The 24,270-nt window shown below is 45.1% G+C and overlaps 1 protein-coding gene across 5 annotated transcripts in view; it reads left to right on the top strand.

The window, feature by feature from the left end:
* Positions 1-24,270, top strand: part of RAB3C (RAB3C, member RAS oncogene family) — a 131,903-nt gene that overhangs the window by 25,609 nt on the left and 82,024 nt on the right. Inside the window, exon 1 of one of the 5 annotated variants that reach the window (XM_077347171.1) lies at positions 3,991-4,171. The exons of the other annotated variants lie outside the window; for them this stretch is intronic. Coding sequence (XP_077203286.1) covers positions 4,169-4,171 — 3 coding nt within the window. The 5' untranslated portion in view covers positions 3,991-4,168. Of the gene's footprint in view, positions 1-3,990; positions 4,172-24,270 lie in introns of those variants that run through there. 5 annotated transcript variants of the gene reach the window in all.

Below are 24,270 nucleotides of genomic sequence, written 5' to 3' on the forward strand. Positions count from 1 at the left end.
CGAAAGCTCATGCCTTGAATAAATCTCTCTAGGTTTATACCAGTTTAACAATAAACATGCAGTGTTGAAACTGGGGAGGGTGGGGAGAAGGACAAGAATGGGGGCAAATGTTACCCCTGTCCCCTGTCCAGCATGCCAGGAAGCATCTGCTGGACCACATTCTCTCAATGTGACTGAAATTGGTGGCAATAATACAAGGCAGACTTGGGGCCAAACCACACAAGATGTATGAAAACAGCAGTGGGGGTTTGAGCACTTGGGATGTATTATCCTTTTCCACTGAAAGTGTTGGGAAATTAGGAAGATGAGTCTTCCCTTACCATGGTATTCCTCAGTAACCCCACCCCCCTCCAAGTGCTATTAACCTCAGTATGTGTGCGTTAAAGTGGGCCAGACTATAAAAGACTGGGAGATCTTGATATATTTATATGAGACCATCTGTTTGCATGTGAAGAAAACAGGGAGTGAATAGCTTATTTTTAAACAAAAATGTTGCAGGTGGACAAGCTAAACGCTGCCTTTTCCTGCAACTCACCTTTGCTGTTCTGTGGTGCTTAGAGCATTTTTCTCCTATTCTCATACAAAAAGTGATCTTGGCTGGGCAAAAGATGCTGGATTTTTTTTTTAATGGAGCACAATGAGTTAAGCTATGGAAGCCGGCTGAATTTAGCTTTCTCCTATCTGCTTTTCTGTTTTTTTAACAGATTTTCTCCAGCCCCTGATTTAAATGAGAATGGATAGGCAGGTGTATGAGGATCCCCTTATCTATTATTTGCAGCAATTACCCACTTGCTTGGGTTGCTAAAAATCTCTCTGTGCCTGTTCTGCAAGTGTGCTTCTTAATTACTGGAAACATTTTGTCTGATCAAGAGGTTGACTTGGCTGTGGAGGGTGCTATCCCTGAAAATGTCGTGCCAATTGCATCTAGGGGGGGGGGGGAAGGGGTGAAATAGGCAAAAGGAGGGGAGCTCATAAGACTAAATGTAATGAAACCAGATTGGCAATCTTTGCTAATTACATGAGCCAAATGGATCCAAAATGAAAAGGGCAGGAAACTGTGCACTCCTCCTGTCCACCAGAAAGAGGGTCTGTGAGGATACGGTGACTTTTACCATGTTCAGCATTCAGAGTGAAATCTTTTGGGGGACCTTTGATTGATTGATGATTGATTGATTGATTGATTGATTATTATGGTCATTGACCAGCATCAAAGTATCTACAGACCACATACATTATTACAGTGTTGTAACAGGACACTTGGCATCAGGGAGTTAACAAAGGCACAAAATGTTAATACAGCATTTTGACGGTTAAACGTTAATACAGCATTTTTAGGGGACCTTTTGCAAAAGGTCAATACAAATTTAACTATAACTGTTTCAAACTGGGAGTTGTATGTTAAGAAGAGCAGATCAACAGCTGTTCAGATTAAGCCTGATTGTCTCCAGCCCTCACGCATTATGCTTAATTTCGCATGCTCTGATGTGCTTGCAGCCAGAGTGCCAAAGGGCATTTGGGGAGATGAACATTAACTGGACTGTTCTGGCAGATTTGCTGCTCTGGGGTGATGGGTGTCATGAGCCCTGGCTAATACTGGAAGTGCTGACTGCCACGGACTGTACCGTCAGCCTGTCAGGACAGAAGCAAATCTGACTCATTAAGATCTGCATCTGTTTGGAGACGGCAAATGAATCTCAAAGAGCTTTGCTTATCATTCGCTAGAGTCAGTGACTCATCAGGAATGGCAGAGTTTGGTTTCCATGAACAAAGGGCAGAGCCTAATGTTTGCCTGCTGCTGACACGTAGATCACAACCCCATTGACGTCAGTGGGGCAGCACCCCATGGTTTCCCAGGAAGGAATAGATCGTGTCAATTCTGTTCATATGCAAGTCGGAAAGTGACAGTAACAGATTTAGGCTATGTTGTGGCTTCGTCAATGGTTTCTCTCAGAGCAGGTCTATACTCTTTGACAGCGGACAGGCAAAACTTGGTTGAATCTAGTGATGCTGCAAATCTAGAAAACCAGGGCAGAGTCTGCACTTACTTTCTTTATTCCATTGTCAATCCTGTTGAATTCAGATCACTTTGAACTTGGGTCTTCCTCTCCCCCCTCCTCCCCATTGAAACAGGAAAGTCTTCTGAACGTGGTTAGGGAGGCTCAGAAGGTGTGTGTGTGGGGGGCTCTTTCTTTCTTTTCTTGAAGCCTCTTTCTTTCTTTTCTTGAAGGGGGGGAGAAGCCAAGCAGGGAGCCTCTTTCTTTTCTTGGAGTGGGGGGGAGAGGATCGAAAAAGGCAGAGGAGGGAGGAAAAATCCAGGACCGACAGAAGTTGAGAGAAGTTAGGGGCTTCTCCTTTAAGGCTAGCGTGTCACATGACCAGGTGTAGCCTATCAGAGGTTCTCTACCACGGAGCTTTCTTTATTCAGGATTAACAGCAGTCTGAGATATCGCACAATAAAGGTAGGGTCACTCCGGATCAATCCTTCTTGCTGCAGAAGGAAAATTAAAATCGCCCAAAATCCAAATGGAAATCGCATTCTGTGTAGAGGGCAGGGACTGAATCAATCTCGGGTTGGAATAAAAGCTCCATGCAGTTTACACCCAGGACAAGGACAAGGCAGGCCTTTCAAGGAGAAGCAGCGTGGAATGCAGTAGTAATTCAAAAACTGAGAGGCTGGTGAAATTTGCCTCTGAGACACAGCTCTTAAGATTTTAACTAATGTCCATTACCATTAGGGTACTAGGGACAAAGCCCGTTGCATTCAGGAATACAATGGGCGGTAGATTGGGGGTGGGTGGAAGAACTCTGAAGATGGCCTCTGCCTCCCCCCAGGACCTGGAAAGGCTTCAGGCTGAAGGTCCCCAGGCAGGGAACTCACCAGCAGGGGCAGCTCTCAAGCAGCATGGATCTGCAGCCTCTGAGCTTCTGAGGGAAGTGGAAGGAGGAGGGGTTGGCCAGGGGTGGGGGACAGAAAGTAATTGGCTAGCAGCTGGACAGACAGGCAAGTCAGTTGGGGGAAGAGGCTGTCAGGGGCGGGACAGCTACTCTGAGTGGTGTTATGCGCTGAGTGGCACTTAAGCCATGAGACCAGCTCCTCCTCCTAGGCCTTACCAGAAATATATTATGTGGAACAGATTCTAGCCATTAAAGGTTTCTTAGCCAGTTGTACATTAAATTTTTTAATGGATGAGCCAATTCAATAGAATGTATTTATTGGCTTCATTTGTGCCTTGCCTTTTCCACCCATGGGGGACTCAAAGTGGCTTCCATTGTTCTCCTCTTCTCCATTTTAACTTACCTGCATTCTGCAGGGGGTTGGAGAAGATGATCCTGGAAGTCCTTTCCAACTCTAAGATTCTATGAAGGCCTGTGAGAAGGGTTAGGTTGCATATATGTGAGTAACTCAAGGCCTGTGAGAAGGGTTAGGTTGCGTATATGTGAGTAACTCAAGGTCACTTCCATAGCAGTGTGCAGATTCCTAGGGTGCCATTTGAATTATTTTGGTGTAGTGGTTAGGAGTGCGGACTTCTAATCTGGCATGCCGGGTTCGATTCTGCACTCCCCCACATGCAGCCAGCTGGATGACCTTGGGCTCGCCACGGCACTGACAAAACTGTTCTGACCGAGCAGTGATATCAGGGCTCTCTCGGCTTCACCCACCTCACAGGGTGTAGGGAGAGGGAAGAGAAGGCAACTGTAAGCCGCTTTGAGACTCCTTCGGGTAGAGAAAAGCGGCATATAAGAACCAACTCTTCTTCTTCTACATCACTCTGGCTCTCAGAATTGGCTATCACCCACACATCTATATAGGTCTGTATATATCAGGATTGCTAATAGACTAGAGACAAAAGGCCCTGTCCCTTTAACAGAAGCTTTTCACGGCTCAGAGATAAGTAACATCACCTGGTAAATTGCCTTCCATTAATCTTTTATTAAGGAGGCAGGTCATTTTGTCTCTAGCTCATTGGCTATCCTTGTATGAATCTCCAGACAGGAGACTGTACTGCAAACTGCAACTGCAAGGGAGAAGGGTGATGCTAAGTGGTGTAATGGTCAAGAGCAGTGGTCTTCAATCTAGAGACACGGGTTTATCTACTCTACTCCAACTACCTTTTTCTACTTCACCTACCTCACAAGGTGACTGTTGTGGAGAGAGGAAGGACAGGCAATGGTAAGTCACTTTGAGACTCCTTAGGCTAGGGGAAAGCGGCATATAAAAACCTACTCTTCGGATGCTGCTGGGGAAGGAGGGCGATCGATTCTTCCCTTACACTGTTTCTATCAGAAATGACCCCATGGCTACTTTAAGCCTATCTTCCCCTGCCACAGTTTTCTTCAGTTTTGTTATCTTTTTTGGGGGGGTCCACAGCTATGACACACATATCATGTGTGGCCTGCCCCTAATTGTTGTTGGAAAATGAAAGATTTGCAGTGTGCATGATTCAAAAGGATGTGAAATCCTACAGGGGGCATCAGCGATATGTATTTAAGATAGTTAGATTAGGAACTTCCTGTTGTTTTTCAAATAGTCTTCTCCTACGCCCCGATTGGCTCATTGAAGACTTCCTGCTCCCTTGAGCACACTTCCTCCCTGCTTGCCTCCACAACAGACTGAATGAATGCAGACCAGAACACTGAGTTAGGACTCTCCTCCTTTTACACAAAGTTGTTCCTCTTCGCAATAAAACTATTATATTCTGTTAAGCAGCCTGGTGCTGTACACTCTTTGCAGATCAGGCCCTCTTTGTATATCTCTACTCTGCCAACAATTGCAACTTAACTGTAAGAAACAAAAGCTATAACTCAGTGTTTACAGGAAGATTCATTTTCTTTTCAAACGATAGTAACACACCAGAGAGCAAATGGCTCATAGTATCTTTTTAAACAGATTTAGAAGAAGAATAATAAGAAGAGTTGGTTCTTATATGCCGCTCTTCCCTACCCAAAGGTGGTTCAAAGCGGCTTACAGTCGCCTTCCCATTCCTCTCCCCACAACAGACACCCTGTGGGGTGGGTGAGGCTGAGAAAACGCTGATATCACTGCTCGGTCAGAACAGTTTTATCAGTGCCGTGGCAAGCCCAAGGTCACCCAGCTGGTTGCATGTGGGGGAGTGCAGAATTGAACCCGGCATGCCAGATTAGAAGTCCGCACTCCTAACCACTACACCAAACTGGCTCTCTTAAAATCGAACCCCATTCAGGGCTCATACCCCTTTCTTTGGGCCTGGGACAAACACATTCACGACATGATCCCATCCTGCTCCTGAAAGAGAAATAGTCTTTGAGTTCTGAGAATTGTATCCATTTTTTTTTTAATTATGTTTATTGCTTGCCTTTCTCACAGAATCTCAAAGTGGATCACTCAGAGTAAGTCATTGTGAGCCACAGGAGGAGACGTCTAATAGGGAAAGGACTAGGACCCATATTACAGAAAACTGAAACAAGCATAAAATATTAGAAGTGATCCAGAATGCAGATACAATGCAGAAAAATGCACCAGCAGGAAAAGGACCATATAATCCTAATAAGCTTGAAGTCTGGGCCACACCCACTTTGCGCCCCAAACTCTTGTAAAGCAAAGAACAGATATTGGTCAGACGGACAGAGCTAGAAGCAAGGCCCAAGAAATTAATCTTGATGGAGCACCCAGGATATTGTTTTTATTGTCTTACTGTTTTATCAGAATCTTGTATTGGCTAGTGATGTGTGCCACGCCAAGCTTGACTGGAGAGGGTGGTCTATAAATCAAATCAATAAATAATAATCTCTCCTCATGCTCAGGGCTGTTGTTCCACTGAGGTCCAGGAGACTTGCTCTCCAGATTGCATGCAGAGGGTTGCATGCAGCCTTAAACAGAAAAACAAACATGCCTTCAGTTTGAGCCTCACTGATTAATGCTTCTTCTCACTGATGAATCAATTAAAGCTTTAGCTGATTGATCTACCAATTAAACTGATTAAAGCTTGCCATTCTAATTATTGCATGTGAGTCCTTCGATGGGGAAGACAGCCTTTCCAGCTCTGACTATGGAAGAAATTTGATCTTTCTCAAAATTAATTAGTGGATGGCAGATTTCAGCCCCCCTTCTTAGCCAACGTCAGCTGGCAACAGCAGTGACCTGGTTTTGAGGCAATTCTCTAAATTCACTTTTGACATAAGGATATATGGCAATGAATCAATGCTGCTTCCTAGCAGTCATAAATCTTCCCCATAGCAAATGCATTTATCCTGACCTGACAGCATGTAAAAGTTTCAGATTAGCCCCTTGCTAGTTATGTTATATATAAAACTAGGAACTAAGCCCATTGTAGAATTAATACAATGGGCGCTAGCAGGCTATCGTGGTTGTGGGTGGTTGCGGGCAGGGGCCCATGGAAGCAGACAGGCAGGTTGAGTTAGCGGTGTGGGGCGCAATTAGGCAGAAAGGGAGAGGCGAGGGAGCTTACCGTGCAGAGGGGCCATTTGTGAGGCCGGTGTGCGGCTCCGCGACGCCATTCTGGTGGCGTTGGCGAGCAGGATGTGGGCTCCCGTTGCGGCTGGTCGTTGGGGCTAATTATTCCGGCGAGGAAGTTGGCGCGGTTGCTCAACGGCGCTGGTGATGTTGGCGGCGAACTGTGAGCAGGCAGCGGCTTATTGGGGCATTTGTTTTCGGCGCGGCCATGTTGGACGGCGGGTTGTGCGTGCGCATGTGTGGGCTCTCACTCCCGGAAGTGGGAGCACAAAGAGGACCCAACGGTAAATTCCACGTTTCGGCAGCGGGCTGCAGGGCTCCGTGGCGGGCAGAGAAGGGGGCAGGATGCGAGTGCGGCCAGGGGTTCAGCGGCTGGCTGCAGGGCTGTGTGTGGATATTGCAGGAGGCGGCGGGAGGCTGTCGAGCGGCTGCAGCCTTTGTCCGAGTGCTAGCTTGCGAGTCCTGGTTTTTCGGCGGCGGGAGGCAGCGGTGGGCTGACGCGGGCAGGGAACCGCGGGCAGGGAACCGCCGGGCAGGGAACCCTTCGCGCAGCTCGCAGTAGCTTCCTTGATTGGCGGCTTGATGCGGCGAGAGGCAGGGAACCGCCGGGCAGGGAACCCTTCGCGCGGCTCGCAGTTGCTTCCTTGTGAGTGGGGTGGGAATCGGCCGAGCCAATCGGCAGGCGCTTCGCGCCTGCCGATTGGCTCGGCCGATGGTCCGTCAAGAGGAAGGGGCCAATCGGCACCCTTCCTCATCCCGGACCGAGCCCGCCCTAACTCCTCCTACACAGCCCTTACGGCTTTATTTAGTCCGTGGCGCCCGTGGCGCCACGGGCGGTGTAAAGATATTCTGGGGGAAAAAGTAAAATCTACAGCTAAGTCACTGTTGGCAGCATGGAAAGCTAATTGAGATCTATTGCTGATGCCTTGAAAGGATTGCAGGTGCTCGAAATGATGTTTCATGGAGATGAAACAAGGACAAGAGAAGTGGTGTCTTTAAGATTTTGATGCTGTTGATGAAAGTGAATTAACCTTCTCCCCCCATTAGAAAGCTTTAGCACAACAGATTATTCTTGTCAATAATTTCATAAACCTCTCAGTACATGACCCCACTCCATCTTCTGTTTTCTAACCTAAATGCTCCCAATGATTTTGATTTTTTTTTTGTCAAGGGTCAAGTGCTCTAACGCCTTGAACAATTGGCTTGCCCTTTTCTGCACATTTTTAGCTCTTCAAAATAAGGCAATCAGAACTAGGCACAACATTCTGAATGTGTTTACTATATATATAAATCCCAGACCGAAGCAACAAAATAGAACAGCAGTAGCAAGTCTATAGATAACCACCTACAAAGCATAGAGTTGTTGTGTATATGTTATGTGTTCAAAGGTTGACTAAGCTGTATGATCCTCAGTCCACTGGGTTACTGGTGGAAGGAATTTATTTTTCCAGTGTTCTTATATAAGTCTTTTTAGAAGAGTAAGAGTCTAGAGGTCTGTTTGTTGACTATCAGTCTTCAAAAAACAGGCAAATAGTTTAGAAGAATATAAGCATCCCCAAAAATCAATGGATATTCTAATACAACACTGACATTAGTACTTACTTTCTTCCAAAAAGACCGAATAACTGGATGGGGCCAAAGTATATGTCTAAGAGATGCATGTGGAAAATTACAGCACCAACAATTAGCCATTATCCCTAAGCCTTTAAGAAAAAGGCACTGTAGTGTCTAGTATACCCTAAACATTTTTTTTGCTGAACAAAGTGAGTCCAGCAGCACTTTTAAGACCAACAAAGTTTTATTCAAGATATAAGCTTTCATGTGCAAGCAGATATAATGAGACATAGTTTCCTCCACCATGCATATATCTGGAAAAGTGTGCTTGTACAATTAATTTGAATACAAATTTGTTAGTCCTAAAGATGCCACTGGACTCAAACTTTGTTCTCTTGATTCAGGCCAACATGGCTGAATCTAATTTTTTAATTTAATTTACTGAATGAGTTTTATTTTGAAGTCCATAGAAACAACCAGTTATTCAATTTGGGGCCATATCCCATTGCTTTGGCAAAATAGGGCAATCTGGCTCCTTATTCCTTTCATTCTTAAGACTGCGCATATCATATTTATGAATCAACATCAAGTAGGGTTCATGTTCTATATTGATTTAATGAGAAATTCCAGAAATAGGAACAGTTCTGAAAGACATGGTGTTGCAGGGCCGTATTTAGATACCAACATATGTTGCTGTTGTAAATATTGCTATTCATCATAAGTTGACTTGATAGGTCCTATAAGGCCACTACAAAACTCATCATCATAGTGTATTAGGTATAGAGTTAAAACACACACACAAACCTTATCTGTCCAAGCCTTCCATATAAAGGACCTCTTCCTATTTATAAATCTGGATTGACCCATAGTGTTAATTTAGTATATGAAAATAGCCTAGATCTTAGAACTGGCCTTGTGCAAAGTTCCCTGAACCTTCATACAGCTTTTAAAGTGGCTACAAATACAAGAATCGGATATTGTCAGATTTCAGCTGTCTCTCATCCTATTCCCTCTCATTTTTCACCCACCCACATGGCTTTCATAGATGGAAGTCTGATGGTCCACAGCACAGCCTTCTTTAGTGGTCAAAGAGGACTCCCCCCCTTTTTTTTTCTACTGCAAGAAAGCTGGGTGGAGATGGGAAGGGTCCTTTCCATAGGCAGAGTTTCACTCATGGTTCCGTGGGCCCAGAATACTTTTGATCTCTAGTACTATATCCTTACAGCGGAACACACTGTGCAACAGAGTTAGCTACACTTGATGTTGAGTGTTCTCACTAGGCTTAAGTTCCTTGGACTGTGTGGTAGATGGCAGCCTGAGACTCTTGGGCTGTCTTCCTATTCACATAAGTATTCAGTAGGACTTGCTTCTGAGTAGACATGCTTAGGGCCAGGCTGCCAGGGAACTCTACACATATGTTTGAAAAGGCACCCTATCAAAGGCCAACCTGACCCAGACTTTGGCCCCACGCTTTAGGAAGAGGGGAAGCAGTTTTCATATTATTGCATGCCCTGTTTTCTGTAACTGCAGTTGACCTTTCTAGCTGGCCCAGAAACCATCCAGTTCACTTTGAATGGAGCTGTCTAAAGGCTCAATGTGTGTGACTGTCAAAGGTCAGCTTGATGCAGGTTGGCATAGCAACAGCAAAATATAAGTACATTCGGAGGAGGATTGCTAGTTATATCTACAGTGGCATGGCCAGGGAATCAGCAGCACGGACAGGGCTCTGTCCTTTCACCCACAGACCACCCTGCCTATTATATTGATACCGCACTTCAGCATCTTGAAAATCTCACATTCCGCTTCCAACTAGTCCTTAAAACTGTAAATATGGGTTTGGAAATGTAGTTTTCTCCCCGACACCAAAGGTAGTACGTGGGCATACTCTTCCCCTGACCATGTCTTTTGTTTTGTGTTTTGCTGATTTTGCAGTCTTTCAAAAACCAGTTGAGCCTGTCTGTCCAGAGCCAATATGGGAACTAAAGAAACGAGTAGGTACAAAATAAGCTTCGGTGCTTCCATAACTCAATTTTCAAGTCTTGTCTGTCCCCAGATTATGTTGGGGAAGAACTAGGACAGCTGGAAGGCTGAATGGAGATGGGGGGCTTAGCAGGTCGTTCAGGGGCTCTGTAACCTTGCCCATGTGGAATTATGCAAAGTATACTACTGTTGTAAATGCTTTCTCATAACCGATGAATATTGCAGTTTACATGGGTACAATAGATGTGATGTATTAGCAACATTGTTGACCCGAACATATACAATTCTCCATAATAGAATATTATGTGATATTGTGGTGCATGGGTTAAAAAAGCTTCCATCCTCAAATGGGGTCACCTCCCATTAATCGTAAGGGACTAGTACACCTCCCCCCCCCCCCAGCACACATTACCACTAAAGCTTCTTACCATTACTGGAGTTTTCAGACTACATGATTGCCTGGTTCAGTATCCAAATCTATCCAGCTGCTGTGCTTGGCTGTATTTCAAAGGGAGCTCTGTCCAAAGGACAACAGTGTGAGTATTTTTTAAAAAATCAGAAAATAAATATATGAATATAACATATAACAAACATTAAATAACCAGTCATCAAAGTGCAATATAAAAATACACTGAAATACAAGAGACCACTCTATGTACAATGAAAAGAATGCCCAAAATATACAGTCTTTTTACAGACACATTTAAAGTCCTTTTGCAAATGGTTTCCCAGAGAAGTACACAATCTCTAATACATGTGTACTACGCAAATTCCCAGTAACATGCATTTCAATACTTCTTCAGGAAAAAGTATATGCAAAAATATTGTCCTTGGAAGTCCCAAAGTCAACATAACGTCACTGGGGATGCTCCCTACTTGAGATACCGTGATAAACAATCTGGCAAAGCATCTTTTGCTGATAAGCTATCAACAGAAAGAAATCAGACAGAGCCCACAAATTCATCAAAATATAAACAGCAGCATTGCCTGTGACAGTTACAAGAAGTATCATATTAAATTTACAGAAAATAGGATGCACAATAATATAATTTATCTAACTGTAAAAGGACTGTAATTTTGGGCCTTTCTTTTCATCATGCAGATACAGGTCTATTGCATCTCAGTACAATTTTATATTGTTGGTTGTTTAATATTCATTCTATGTTATATTTATATATTTCTCTTCTGACTTTTGATTTTTCTGACTTTCGACTCTTTTTCCCCTTTTTGTAATAGTCACAGTGTTGTCCATCAGACACAGAGCTTTATCTGAGTGTTTTAACCCTATGACCCCACCTAATTAATTGCATTTCAAATGGAGCCTCATTCCCACAAAACACCGTTTCTTCAGCCACTGCAGTGTGTGAAGAGGTTCCCAAGCAAGATGCTCTGGCATAAGCACAGGTTCTTGAATCTCAAGTTCAGCAGTGGAACAGGCTGCCTAAAGAGGTGGTGAGCTCCCCTCACTGGCAGTCTTCAAACAAAGGTTGGATACACACTTTTCTTGGATGCTTTGGCCTGAACCTGCGTTGAGCAGGGGGTTGGACTAGATGGCCTGTGTGGCCCCTTCCAACTCTATGATTCAATGATATTTTTGCTAACTTTCATGAACAACATGACCAAATTTCCCAAACAAGCCGATTAACATTTCGAATGGCTCATCCAAGACTGTTCCCCATAAACAGTACAGTTAATGCAAATCCACAGCTTACCAGAGAGAGCTACATTAGACTAGTGTTCCAAAGGCCCATATGTTATGGTTTAAATGGTTACATTGCCAAAACAGCTCCCCTGTGTCACGTTCACTCCTTCCTCCTCACATATTGCAATACTTAGCAGTGGTGGCATGTGTCCTCCGTCTCCTCCGGTGGCAATCAAACATTGTGTCGCAATGCAGATGTTATGAGGGAGGACTGGTGTTGTAGTGAAAAGAGCTAGACTAGAATCTGGGAGATCCAGATTTGGATCCCCCTCTGCCATGGAACCTCGTTGAGTGATCTGGAGTTGGTCACTCTCTTGTCAACTTAGCCTACCCCACAAGGTTAGTGAGGCTAAAAGGTGAAAAGAGAAGGTCAAGGAGTGCCTCCCTGGGGTGCCTGGAGGAAGGGTGAGATAAAAATCTACAAAGTAAATAGAACCGGGCATGAAGATGTCTCCCCCCCCCCGCTCCCCAGTGGCATCTTCATGTCTCCAATAAAGTGTCATTTCAATTTAAGGTTAGGGGAAAGAGGTATCTGACTGGCAAGAGAGAGGCTTGTCCTAAAACCTACAATGGATTTTAAGAAACGGTGTAAAATCTTGCTGTAATTGCAAGTGGCATTCATTTTGAACGTCCCTGGTAAAAAGCAGAAGATGCTTTGCTTGGCAGATTGTCCTGCTGAGCCTAAGGTATTCTCAGCAGTGCTTTCTCAGGGGACTAGACATGAATATTTATTTCTTGCTGGCAAATACGATCATGTTACAGGCCAATATTTTGTTGTATGAAGGTTGTTAGAAATAGTTATGTCAGGGCATCTTGCCACCGGTAAGGTAAAGTCATCCCTATTTCTAATTTCTAACTAGATTTTTCTTCACACAACAAAATATTGGTCTATAATATTTCCTCAGACCACCATGGCTACCCACCTGTGTCTCCTTTAGCTGGGAAACTGAGTTTTGCAGACCAAGTTTTGGTCTACAGAAGCACAGTGTCAAAGAGTAGAAAGGACAGCTTCCAAATAACACTATTTGGAAGGCAACACAACAGGAGCAAGAGCCAGTGTCTCCCAAGGAAAAGCCAAAATACGCATTCCAGAGGTATGAAGTTCAGTGAGCAGGCTCAAATGGACAAATTCCATATTACTTTTAGGTGTTTATAATAAAAACAGATAAGCAGGGATGCCAGTCCCCAGGTGGGACCTGGGGATCCCATGGTTCTAAAGCTCATCTCCAAGCAACAGAGAGCAATTCCCTTGGAGAAAATAGCTGCTTTAGAGGATGGACTCCATAGTAGGAAACTCCATTGAGGTTTCCCCTCCCCCAAATCCTGCCCATTCCTGGTCCCACTCCCAAAGTCTCCAGGTATTTCCCAACCCATAACTGGCAACCCTTTTTGGAAGTCATTGATCCATATCTGAGAAGAGCTGGAGAGTCATATACACCCATGCAACTATGGCCAAGTTCAGTCCTTAGTCCATCTAGTTCAGTATTGTCCGCTTTAAAATGGGAGCAGCTTTATAGATTTTCAAGTAGAAAAAGATCTTTCCCAGCAACTGAAATACTGAGATGTTGGGCATTGAACCTGGAACCTTCTGGATACAATGAAGCAGCTGTACTAAGGATTCCTCAGTCCTCCACCTGAAGTCACCTTGGGCCAGTCACAGTTCCTCTTAGAGCTCTCTTTCAGTCTTGCTTGGCTCACAGGGTGTCTTTTGTGGGGAGAAGGAGGGTAGGCAGTCGTAATCCACTTTGAGACTCTTCTAGTAGTAAAAAGCAGGATATCAAAAAACAGCTCTTCTTTGCTTCTTCTCTACTTTTTCAAATAACTGAAAACTGGGAATTCAGAGAACCTTCTTGACCCGTATTTACAATGATATATTAACATATTGGTACAAGCAGGTATAAAAAATAAAGGGGGGTTGCTGTGATACCAATGATGACGACAGCACCCTCCCTTCAAAATCTGGATTATTTAAGGTGCATGCAGAAGAAAATGAAGAAGAAGGAGGAGAAGAGTTGGTTCCTATATGCCGCTTTCCTCTACCCGAAGGAGTCTCAAAGCACCTTCCAATCGCCTTCCCTTTCCTCTCCCCACAACAGACCCTACGAAGAAGGTGAGGCTGAGAGAGCCCTGATATTACTGCTCCATCAGAACAGTTTTATCAGTGCCATGGCGAGCCCAAGGTCACCCAGCTGGCTACATGCAGAGGAGGAGCAGGGAATCAAACCCAGCTTGCCAGATTAGAAGTCCACACTCCTGACCACTACACCAAGCAATGACTCTGCATCAGTGGGAAGTCACTGGGAGGGCAGACGCATGGAAGAAACCAATTCTGCATGTGGATTAATTGCCATGGAAGCCAGGAGTCAGTGGAGTGTGCAGAAAGGCTTCTGTGATTCTTCTTTACTAATTACATTCACTTTTTCCCCAGTGGAACAGAAAATGAAATCAGTGGGCTGAGAGCTTACAGAAAACAATATGCAAAGCTGTTGATTTGCATGGGCATGCCTGGAAGCAAGTACTGTTGATTTCTTAAAATAATTATAATAATAAAAACATTGTGACTTCCATTCATGCTAATAGCAGAAGGGTTTTGCATACTGTAAGCCTACGGATATTCATTCAGAAAGAAGAGCCAAAACAGGCATCACAAAGGGAGATCTGTGAAAAGATCTGACAAGAATACCTTAAAGCAAGGGTAGCCAACCTGTGGTCCTCCAGATGTCCATGGACTACAATTCCCATGAGCCCCTGCCAGCATTTGCTGGCAGGGGCTCATGGGAATTGTAGTCCATGGACATCTGGAGGACCACAGGTTGACTACCCCAGCCTTAAAGTGCAATAGCAGTCAGGCAGGGCCCTGTTTCGGATGGAGCTCGTGTGGGTATGAGTGACTCAGCATGCCTGGACACTGGCAGGTGCTGTATCATCCTGTGTATAGATATTTTCTCCATGAATGGAATGCCTCTCTGCCTTAACCTTGGAGCTGCCCTCTGAGACCTTCTCCCACTGCCCTCCCTCTCCCCACTTATCCTCTCTCTCACACCCCATGGCCTTGCATGGAGACACATGTCTCTGCATCCCTGTCTGCAGATACAGTGCCCCCATACTCCCATACGTATGATGTAGGACAAGATGGCCATTTGTGATTGGAAAATACTCTTTAGATTGGACTGCAACCTGAATGTGAACTGGATCTACTTGGGGGGGAGGGAGCAAGTTTACCTTTTTTGCATTTTCTTCAGAGATGTATTTACTGCACACATCTATGACTGAGCAAAATGCTGCTATTTTAACCAAGTAGCCCTATAGTTGGTGTTGTGGTAAGGGAGGAGAGAGCTTAAGATCCACCCTGCCCCCCCCCCCTCCACTGTTTACAACCCTGAAGGTGAAGACTGTCTTTTTTTGGCCTGTCTTTTTCCTTTTCGAGGGCAAACAATGGTCTGGCAGGAGAAGGGGCTGTCAGACTAGCTTGCGAAATTCCTGGAGATCTGGAGTGAGGCTTTGAGAGTGAAATCTGGATAGGAGATGAAGCTCAGCAGCCACGCCGTGCCATAGTGCCTGCCTTCTGAAGCCACCACTTCCTCCAGGGGAACTAATCTCTGTACTCTGGAGATGTGTTGTAACTCTGGGAGGACCCCAGACTCCAACCGGAGGTTGGTATCTCCTACCAGAAGGATTGCATAAACCCCAACCTAAATCCTGCCCTCAATCCAAAGCCTTGTGTGGCTGCTAAAAACACTGGTTGATTGATTGATTGATCAGATTTATAGCCCGGTAAGATAACATGTTGATTTTGGTTTTGATTTCATTGCCCCCTGGCAATACCTGCAGTTTACCTTTAACAGTCATGACTAACCAGTTACTTTAGAACAGCCTTTCTCAACTTTTTCACCATTGAGAACCCCCTGAAACGTTCTTCATGTGTATATAAACCCTGGCAGGAGCTCATGAGAATTGTAGTCCATGGACATCTGGAGGACCACAGGTTGACTACCCCTGGACTAGATGACCCTGGAGGCCCCTTCCAACTCTATGATTCCCTATAATCAGAAGAGGAAAAATATTTACATATGTTTCTTGGATTCCCATATGCCAGGCTCCCTGGAACCGTTCAATGCTAATCTGGTAACACTTCCTGTTGGCACATTTCTGATAGAAAACAATGGCAGGATATGACTCAGCATTTAGCTGGAAACCATCTTCTTGGGTATAAAAGGCATTTTCCAATATCTGGGGTTTTTTTTCTTTTCTGTTTGCTCTCACCACTCTCTTGAATGGAATAATTAGTTTTATCCTCTTGACAGAGCAAAGCTGTTATTTTCTGCCAGCTCCCCATCCCTAGAAAGAGATTTATTCTGCTGATGGGGCTAATGTCTCTCCATTTCTGGGAAGTAATAAAATCACGCCCCACCCATAGTGCCTGCTTCTTAAGACCTCAGTCACTGAGTATTGATACTTGGTTCCTGCATACACAAATCACACGCTTTTATTCCAGAGAGGGGAAAAAAAACTTATTTAGAACATTTGTATACTGCTTTTCTACAGAAAATGTGCTCAAGGCAGTTTACAAAGAAAAAAAACTTTTACACATTTAAAATCATTTAGACCGGTTTTTCTCTGAGGAACAAGGGCCTGGTCTGCACACAATAGATAATGCACTTTCAATGCACTTTAGAAGTAGATTTTCCTGTTCTGCACAGGAAAATCCAGCTGCCAAAGCACATTGCAAGTGCATTATCTATTGTGTGCAGACTAGGCCAAGGCTCAAATTAAAATCCACCTGTTATAAGAAATTGTACAAAAATAAAATAAAAACAGGGGCAGGTCAAACGCAGCATTGCCCACCCTCAAAAGCAGTAACACATTTGATTTAAAAACCATCATTCGAGATGATCAAGTATGGGCCAGCAAATGTCTAAACTGGCCTCTGGTAGATTACATGGGTGTGGGATTCAGATGGCTAAGTGAATTTAGGGTCTTTTTTTTCTCTGCCCTAAATGGAAGAAGAGAAAAACATCTGCAAACAGCACTACTTAGCCAACCAACTTGCCAATCAGCAATGTTATTTTGCTCTGTTTATATCAGCCCCTAGCCACAATAGCTTTTTTTTTATCAGTAATACAGTTTGCAATGCTACTATGGGAGTTAGTGATAAGAAATCCCCACTGTCTCCCCGAGGAGGATTTCAGGAATCAAAGGAAATTAATGCAAGTGAAAACAGAACAAGCTAAGACAGGAGTTACAACAGAAAATGACTTTCAGTTTAGAACACGGTGAAATTATTCTCTCTTCTAGACCAGTTGGGTGATTGCATACCTCACTCTGGAGATGTCAGCCTGCTAACAATCAGGTATGATTTGCTTTAGGTCACTTTGGGGTTTGAATGTTTTCTGGCCTGATCCTTTGAACCCTCTGGAGCTGAAATAATGACTTGTAGTTGGACAGACAAATCATATTTCTGTGTTTGGCAAATCGGGAGGAGTAGAGCCTCTCTGTCCTGCTCGGTTACCCAAACAAAAGCCCTTGGCTACAACCTCAGTAGCAGAATAGAATCAAAGTCCAGTAGCACCTTTAAGACCAACAAAGATTTATTTAAGGTGTGAGCTTTCCAGTGCAAGCACTCTTTGTCTGCTAGTGCTTGCACTCAAAAGCTCACGCCCTGAATAAATCCTTGTTGGTCTTAAAGGTGCTACTGGACTCTGATTCTATTGTGCTACTTCAGACCAACACGGCTACCCATTTGAATCTCTGTCCCAGTAGCAGAAGTTTGGGCTGCCTCATCAGGTTCTGTGATGTCAGAGCAGTTCAGCCAGTAGCAAATTGAAAGGTTTCTAAATGCCCATGTTTAAAGACTTAGATTCCACACTGCAACATATGACCATACCCAAATCTAGACATTCTAGTTCTGAAACCCAGCAGTCAGTGGTATGTGCTGAAAACTGGCATTCAGGAAGCAGAAAATATTGCTCCCATGAATACAGAAGAGTAGAAGGCTAAGCTCCAAATGTGGACAGTATGGTAGGCTTGGCTAGTCCAAGGGCTTCATATCGTGTGCCGGCCACCAGGGCTGAAGCTGCTTCCTTTATTCTCTACTGCATTTGCTGGCAGGGGCTCATGGGAATTGTAGTCCATGAACATCTGGAGGACCACAGGTTGACTACCCCTGCTCTACTGGATTTGCAAAGCCAACATGGTTGACTGGTCTGCAATCTGGAGAACTGGATTTGAGCAGATTATTCTCAGGAAACTGCTGATAAAATTATAGCCATCATCATATATGCGGTCAGATTTTAGCAATGATGGCAGTTCATAATAAAACAGCCTTGGCTTTTCCAAGAGAATGGTTCACAAGGGCTGTTTTCAGTGAAGCGTTATTGCATAGATGCTGATTTGGAATCTGCTGGTGGGTTCAATAATGAGCATGTCTGTTTTCCTCTTGCCCAGTAAAAACAAAGGAACGATCTAGATAACACTTAAATGAAATCCCTGATTATTCTTAACTTAATTTTGGGAGCTCAACCAAAGATCTGCCCCATTCCACAAAAAGATACCAGCATCTGGACCTGCTCTAGCTTGGTGTAGTGGTTAGGAGCGCTGACTTCTAATTTGGCGAGCCAGGTTTGATTCCCAGCTCCCTCACATGCAGCCAGCTGGGTGACCTTGGGCTCATCACAATCCTGATAAAGCTGTTCTGACCAAGTGGTAATATCAGGGCTCTCTCAGCCTCACCCACCTCACAGGGTGTCTGTTGTGGGGAGAGGAAAGGGAAGGTGACTGTAAGCCGCTTTGAGACTCGGTCTGGTAGAGAAAAAGCGGCATATAAGAACCAACTCTTCTTCCCATGAACAAGTTTTCACACAGAGGGAATGCTGTTGACTATACTGGATTTTTTAAAGAAGGCTTGAAGGACATCTCTTGTAAGTAACTTGGACAGATTATTCTGCATCATTTAATGACAGCTCCAGTTGATTTTTTAAAATCTAAGCCAAAGGGGAACTTCCCATTGTTATATAGTGGTGGAAAGGTACAGTAGAGCTGAGGAGTTGAGCTTATGATTTGTACACATATTTAACTCTTTGCATACAGATTTAACCCTTAGCATCTCGACAAATGGGTCACAGGCAGCAAGCCAAACAGGTTCCACCATTCATCCTGGCCTCCTACGGAAGGAAAGAAGGAAGGGAGAGAAGGGGCAGCCTCTAGCTTGGGGCTGACCTCCAGGTATTGCACACAATGGCAGTTGTAAGTCAATGTTGCCTACAGCTGTGTAGGCTTAAAAGCAAACTGTACAAAATCCAAAGAACACAATCCACACAACCTTTTTAAAAAGGCCAACCTAATGACACTTCCTACTAGTGTGTGTAGGATTTAACGCTCATTAAGTTTTAAGATAGTTTCAGAGGGTAGCTGGATTGGCCTGCAGTGAAACAGCTGGCCAAAATTAAGTTATATCCTGGTTCAGGCGCACTTTGGAGATCAACTTGATTTTGGGTGCGTAAACGTTTGGGAGTCAAAGATATCCAGTGAAAGGAGCGTTGACTCTGGAAAGCTTATACTCTGAAACTTTTGTCGGCCTCTAAGGTGTGACTGGAGTAGAATCTAGTTAATTTTTAACCTATCATCTTATTTGGTGTAGCGGTTAGGTTAGGTTAGGTTAGGTTAGGTTAGGTTAGGTTAGGTTAGGTTAGGTTAGGTTAGAGAGCCAGTTTGGTGTAGTGGTTAGGAGTGCGGACTTCTAATCTGGCATGCCGGGTTCGATTCTGCACTCCCCCACATGCAGCCAGCTGGGTGACCTTGGGCTCACCACGGGACTGATAAAACTGTTCTGACCGGGCAGTGATATCAGGGCTCTCTCAGCCTCACCCACCCCACAGGGTATCTGTTGTGGGGAGAGGAATGGGAAGGCGAATATAAGCTGCTTTGAGCCTCCTTCGGGTAGGGAAAAGTGGCATATAAGAACCAACTTTTCTTCTTCTTCTTCTTCTTCTTCTTCTTCTTCTTCTTCTTCAAAAAGTTTCTCTGTCACCCTTCCTCCCAAATAGCCCCCCCCCCCAAGGCAGTGAACAGCAAGCCTTTCCACTCCCTGAAAAGGTCAACTCAGTGTGGGACTGAAATGAGAAAGGCAAATTTTGTGCTTGGGGTCACTGGGAAGGGAACTGAAAACAAGCCAGCCAGTATCCTAATGCCCCTGAATACATCTGTGGTGCAGCCTCGTTTGGAATACTCTGGAGAGTTCTGGTCACTGCACCTCAAACAGGGTATGATAGCCTTGGAAAAGATGCAGAGAAGGGCAACTAAAATGATTCATCTTGCCCCATTCTACCAAGTTGAAAACTTGGTAGGTTCCAAACCAATGAAAAACAATGAGCCTCATTCCCCATTGAGGAAATGTACGAATTCCCCCTTTCTGCTTAATCCCCGTCTAAGGGATCTGCTTTTTGTCATTTTCTGTAAGCACAAACCCAGCTCCAGGCAGCAGGTCAGGGGAAGAAGATCTGCAAAGACACCGGCGGTCTGATAGCAGTCAGGGCTGGCTGAACCAGGCGGTGTGCATCACTGGTCTGACTAAGTACCACACGCCTGCTTATCAGTACAATTTAAACCACCTTCCTTATGCTAATGTAATTTGTAAGGTGCATTGTGGAGGTGTGCTGCAAAAGCTGGAGCCCCCTCTTCAGGGGGATTTATCATTGCAGCATTATTAATGCATCGCTTGTGAAGGCTGTCAGCCATTCGAAATGGAACGTTTGAGACATTTTTAATTTTTGCAGGGGACCCAGCAATCCCATGGGAGGGGCCGTCTCTTAGTGGTAGAGCAGATACTTTTACGGGGGGCGGGGTGTGTGCTCCCTAGCTGAGTCCTCAGTATCTCTGGCTAAAACATGAGATAGTCGAGTGGTAAAGAGGAACCCCACCTGAGACATCAGCAAACTGCCTGAGCAGGCATTATAGCTCTGAATGCAGACCAGCTGTGTGTGTGTAGCCTGGCTGACACAGTGCCAGTCCATGCATTGTCCTGCAGGAAGTCCTTCCTTACATCATCAAACAGCTGGTTTCATTTCATTGACGTCCCTTGATGTTTCCTCTTGTTTGACTGGAACAGTGGGGGTGCGCATGAATTGTCACCTAACTGGAATATGTCATCGGCCAGATCGCTGTTCTCCCTCAAGGGATTCTCTTTTTGATGGCAATGAAAGCTTTGCCCCCACTGCAGAAATTAGGATCCAGGAGAATATTCGGTTGTATTTCATTAGGAGGTGAAGCTCTAGCCGGATTGCGTTCCAAAGCCCAGAAAGGGAAAGAGCTGCCAGTCACCTTCATTTGTAACGAAAATAGCAATCAATTATTAACTCTTGACTATCTACCTAGGTTATTTCCTTATCCTTCCTTATGAGTTGCAGTCAAGGAAGAAATTCTGCTCTGGCTGAGCTGGCTAAAGGTAAAGGTAAAGGTATCCCCTGTGCAAGCACCGAGTCATGTCTGACCCTTGGGGTGACGCCCTCCAGCGTTTTCATGGCAGACTCAATACGGGGTGGTTTGCCAGTGCCTTCCCCAGCTGGCTATGGGTCCCCTTAAGCTTGCTCCTTCCCTCTCTTTGCTTTACCTCCCTCTGGCCGAAACACACCACATACTCCTGAGCTGGGTCTGACAACCTGCAGCCATCCACTAATTGCCATCATCCTCTTACCCAGGGGTAGTCAAACTGCATTCGCTGGCAGGGGCTCCTGGGAATTGTAGTCCATGGACATCTGGAGGGCCGCAGTTTGACACTGTTCTTCTTAAATGTATGGGAGCTTGAAAAGCGGTTGCAGTATGGGCACAAAAGGCAGAAATGTAGGTCACACAGCAGGCCTCGTGTGTCTCAAAGCAGCTTTAAATCACCCACCCTTCCTCTCCCCACAACAGACACCCTGTGAGGTAGGTGAAGTTGAGAGAGCTGTGAGAGAACTGTAACTGGCCAATAGTCACCCAGCTGGTTGTTTGTATAGGAGTAGGGTTCTCCAGATTAGAGGTTGTCACTCTTAGCCACTACACCAGGGGTAGTCAAACTGCGGCCCACCAGATGTCCATGGACTACAATTCCCATGAGACCCTGGCAGCATTTGCTGGCAGGGGCTCATGGGAATTGTAGTCCATGTGCATCTGGAGGGCCGCAGTTTGACTACCCTAGCACTACACCAAGCTGGGAGGGATGTTTTTGCTGCACCATAACCAAAAAGAGTCAATACACTGAAAAAAAATGAAGGCTTTTGAAGCTGGACAGGTGCTTTTGTCCACAGTTCCACTCTGTCCTTGCCCCTTTTTCAGTATCCATTATTCTTACTTTTTGCGTGGGGGTTTCTTAGCGTTTCACAGTGAAGATGGTAATTAGATTTCTGTTACATATGTTTATAGATAATGTGTGGCATTGAAAGAAGCTGTGTCTCAAGACATCCCTTTTTGGGGGAGACAGAATTAAGTGATGATAAAGCACACATGCTTATGCATAAATTCAGCATTATATTAGCACACACATCGCTTGGAACCAAGCAGGGAGCATAGTCATCGTAGCATAATTACAGGCCTGGTGTCTTCTGAAACCCATTGTGGGATTAGTAATAACTCTGAATTCCATCTCCAGTCCTAATTTTATGTTCTCAAAGGACGATTTGACAGTGCAATTTTAATAGATTGCCATCAGTATTTTGTTCAAAATCCACCTCCTACACTTTTCTTCTCCAATCTGAGTTCTGTTTCTTTTTCCCCCCTATTAAAAGTAGGGCCAAAGTGCTTATTTTGTGGGGCCTGGGTCTGAGAATTCTTTGAATGAATATCCTGCTTTCATCTGGACAACCTAGGCTACTTAGCTCTCAGAGAATGGAGAGCACACAAAGTGTTTCCTAATGGTATCTCATTTTGTCCATTGGTCATTATATTGTACACCGATGAAGTATACTGAAACAAGGATAATTCACAGGGACTTGTTTGTTGGAAATTGTGTTGGAAATTTTGTTGGAAATTGGCACTCTCCTGTTAGGAGTTTCTCTCATTAAACTATTTATTGAGCCTGCACAATTTGTTTACTAAGGTACAAACTGCCATAAATATACAATATGAAATCACAGACCCCTGATGAATATACAAAGGATCAGCCTGCGTAACAATTTCAGTGTGCATGGTTCATTACTGGATTATTAGCAACTGTTCATATCTTCCAGTTCCCGTCCCATAAAGCAGTGGTCCCCAACCTTTCTGAGGTTGGGGACCGGCAGGGCATCGGGGCGCGGCCCGCGCGGGCCATGCCCACGCATCGGCCGCGCCCGCGCATCGGGCCGCACTCGCGGGCCGCGCCCAGGTATCGGCCCGCACCCGCGGGCCACGCCTGCACGGGCGCGGCCGGCCCTGCTTCCCTCTCCCTGCCCTCCCGCAGTAAGAAGCTTCCCGGGCCGCAAGCTTGCGGCCTGGGAAGTTTTTTTACTGCGGGGGGGGGGGGCGGGGAGAGGGATCCGCGGCCCGGCGCCATAGCCTTCGCGGCCCGGCAGCGGGCCACGGCCCGCAGGTTGGGGACCACTGCCATAAAGTACTTCTAAGAAGTTCTTGAGCCCATAACTCTCTGCTTGCCATTCCCTTCCCATGCTGGTTATTCCAGCATCTCACCTCTTCCTCCACAGTGTTCTGAAAGTGCCATTCTTGTTTCTGTACTGAGCCACATTGCGCTCTGCAGCCCTATGTTGCACATCTCTGAGCCATCCTCATGCAGGGATATTATTAGATCACGGAAACTCAGTGGATGTTGTTTACCTGGGCTTCAGTAAGGCTTTGGACATGGTTCCCCATGATGTTCTGATGGGTAAACTGGAGGACTGTAGACTAGATTTTTGGATGGTTAGGTGGATAGGGAACTGGCTAGGAAGCCACACCCCAAGAGTGGTTGTCAGTGGTATTTTATCAGAGTGGAGGGAGGTGAGCAGCGGAGTGCCACAATGATCTCGACAAGGGGGTAGGGGAACTCCTCATTAAATTTGCAGATGACACCAAATTGGGAGGAGAAGAGATATAGAGTTCAACGAGATCTGAACATGCTGGAAAAGTAGGCCAATAAGAAGTGCAGAGTTTTACATCTGGGTCTCAAAAATGAGAAGCATGCATACTGGATGGCACTTCTAGATAGCAGTATGTATGAATGTGATCTTGGGGTACTTGTGATCTGTAAGCTAAATATGAGCAGACAGTGTGATGTGGCAGTAAAGAAGGTAAATGCAGTCTTGGGCTGTATCAATAGAGGCATCACATCCAAATCACAAGATGCCATAGTTCGACTGTATACCTCATTAGTCAGTTCTGGAGGCCTCATTTGAGAAAGGATGTTCTCAAAATTGAGAGGGTTCAGAGGAGAGCAATGAGAATGATCCGGGGCCTGGGAACCAAGCCCTGTGAGGAAAGGCCAAGGGACATGGGAATGTTTAGCCTAGAGAAGAAGAGGTTGAGAGGGAACATGATTGGTCTCTTCAAGTATTTGAAGGTTTGTCACTTAGAGGAGGGCAGGGAGTGGTGCCCGATGGTAGCAGAGGATAGGACCTGCAGTAATGGGTTTAAACTACAT

This window comes from Paroedura picta, chromosome 7 (assembly GCF_049243985.1).
Source record: "Paroedura picta isolate Pp20150507F chromosome 7, Ppicta_v3.0, whole genome shotgun sequence".
Classification (NCBI taxonomy): Eukaryota; Metazoa; Chordata; class Lepidosauria; order Squamata; family Gekkonidae; genus Paroedura; species Paroedura picta.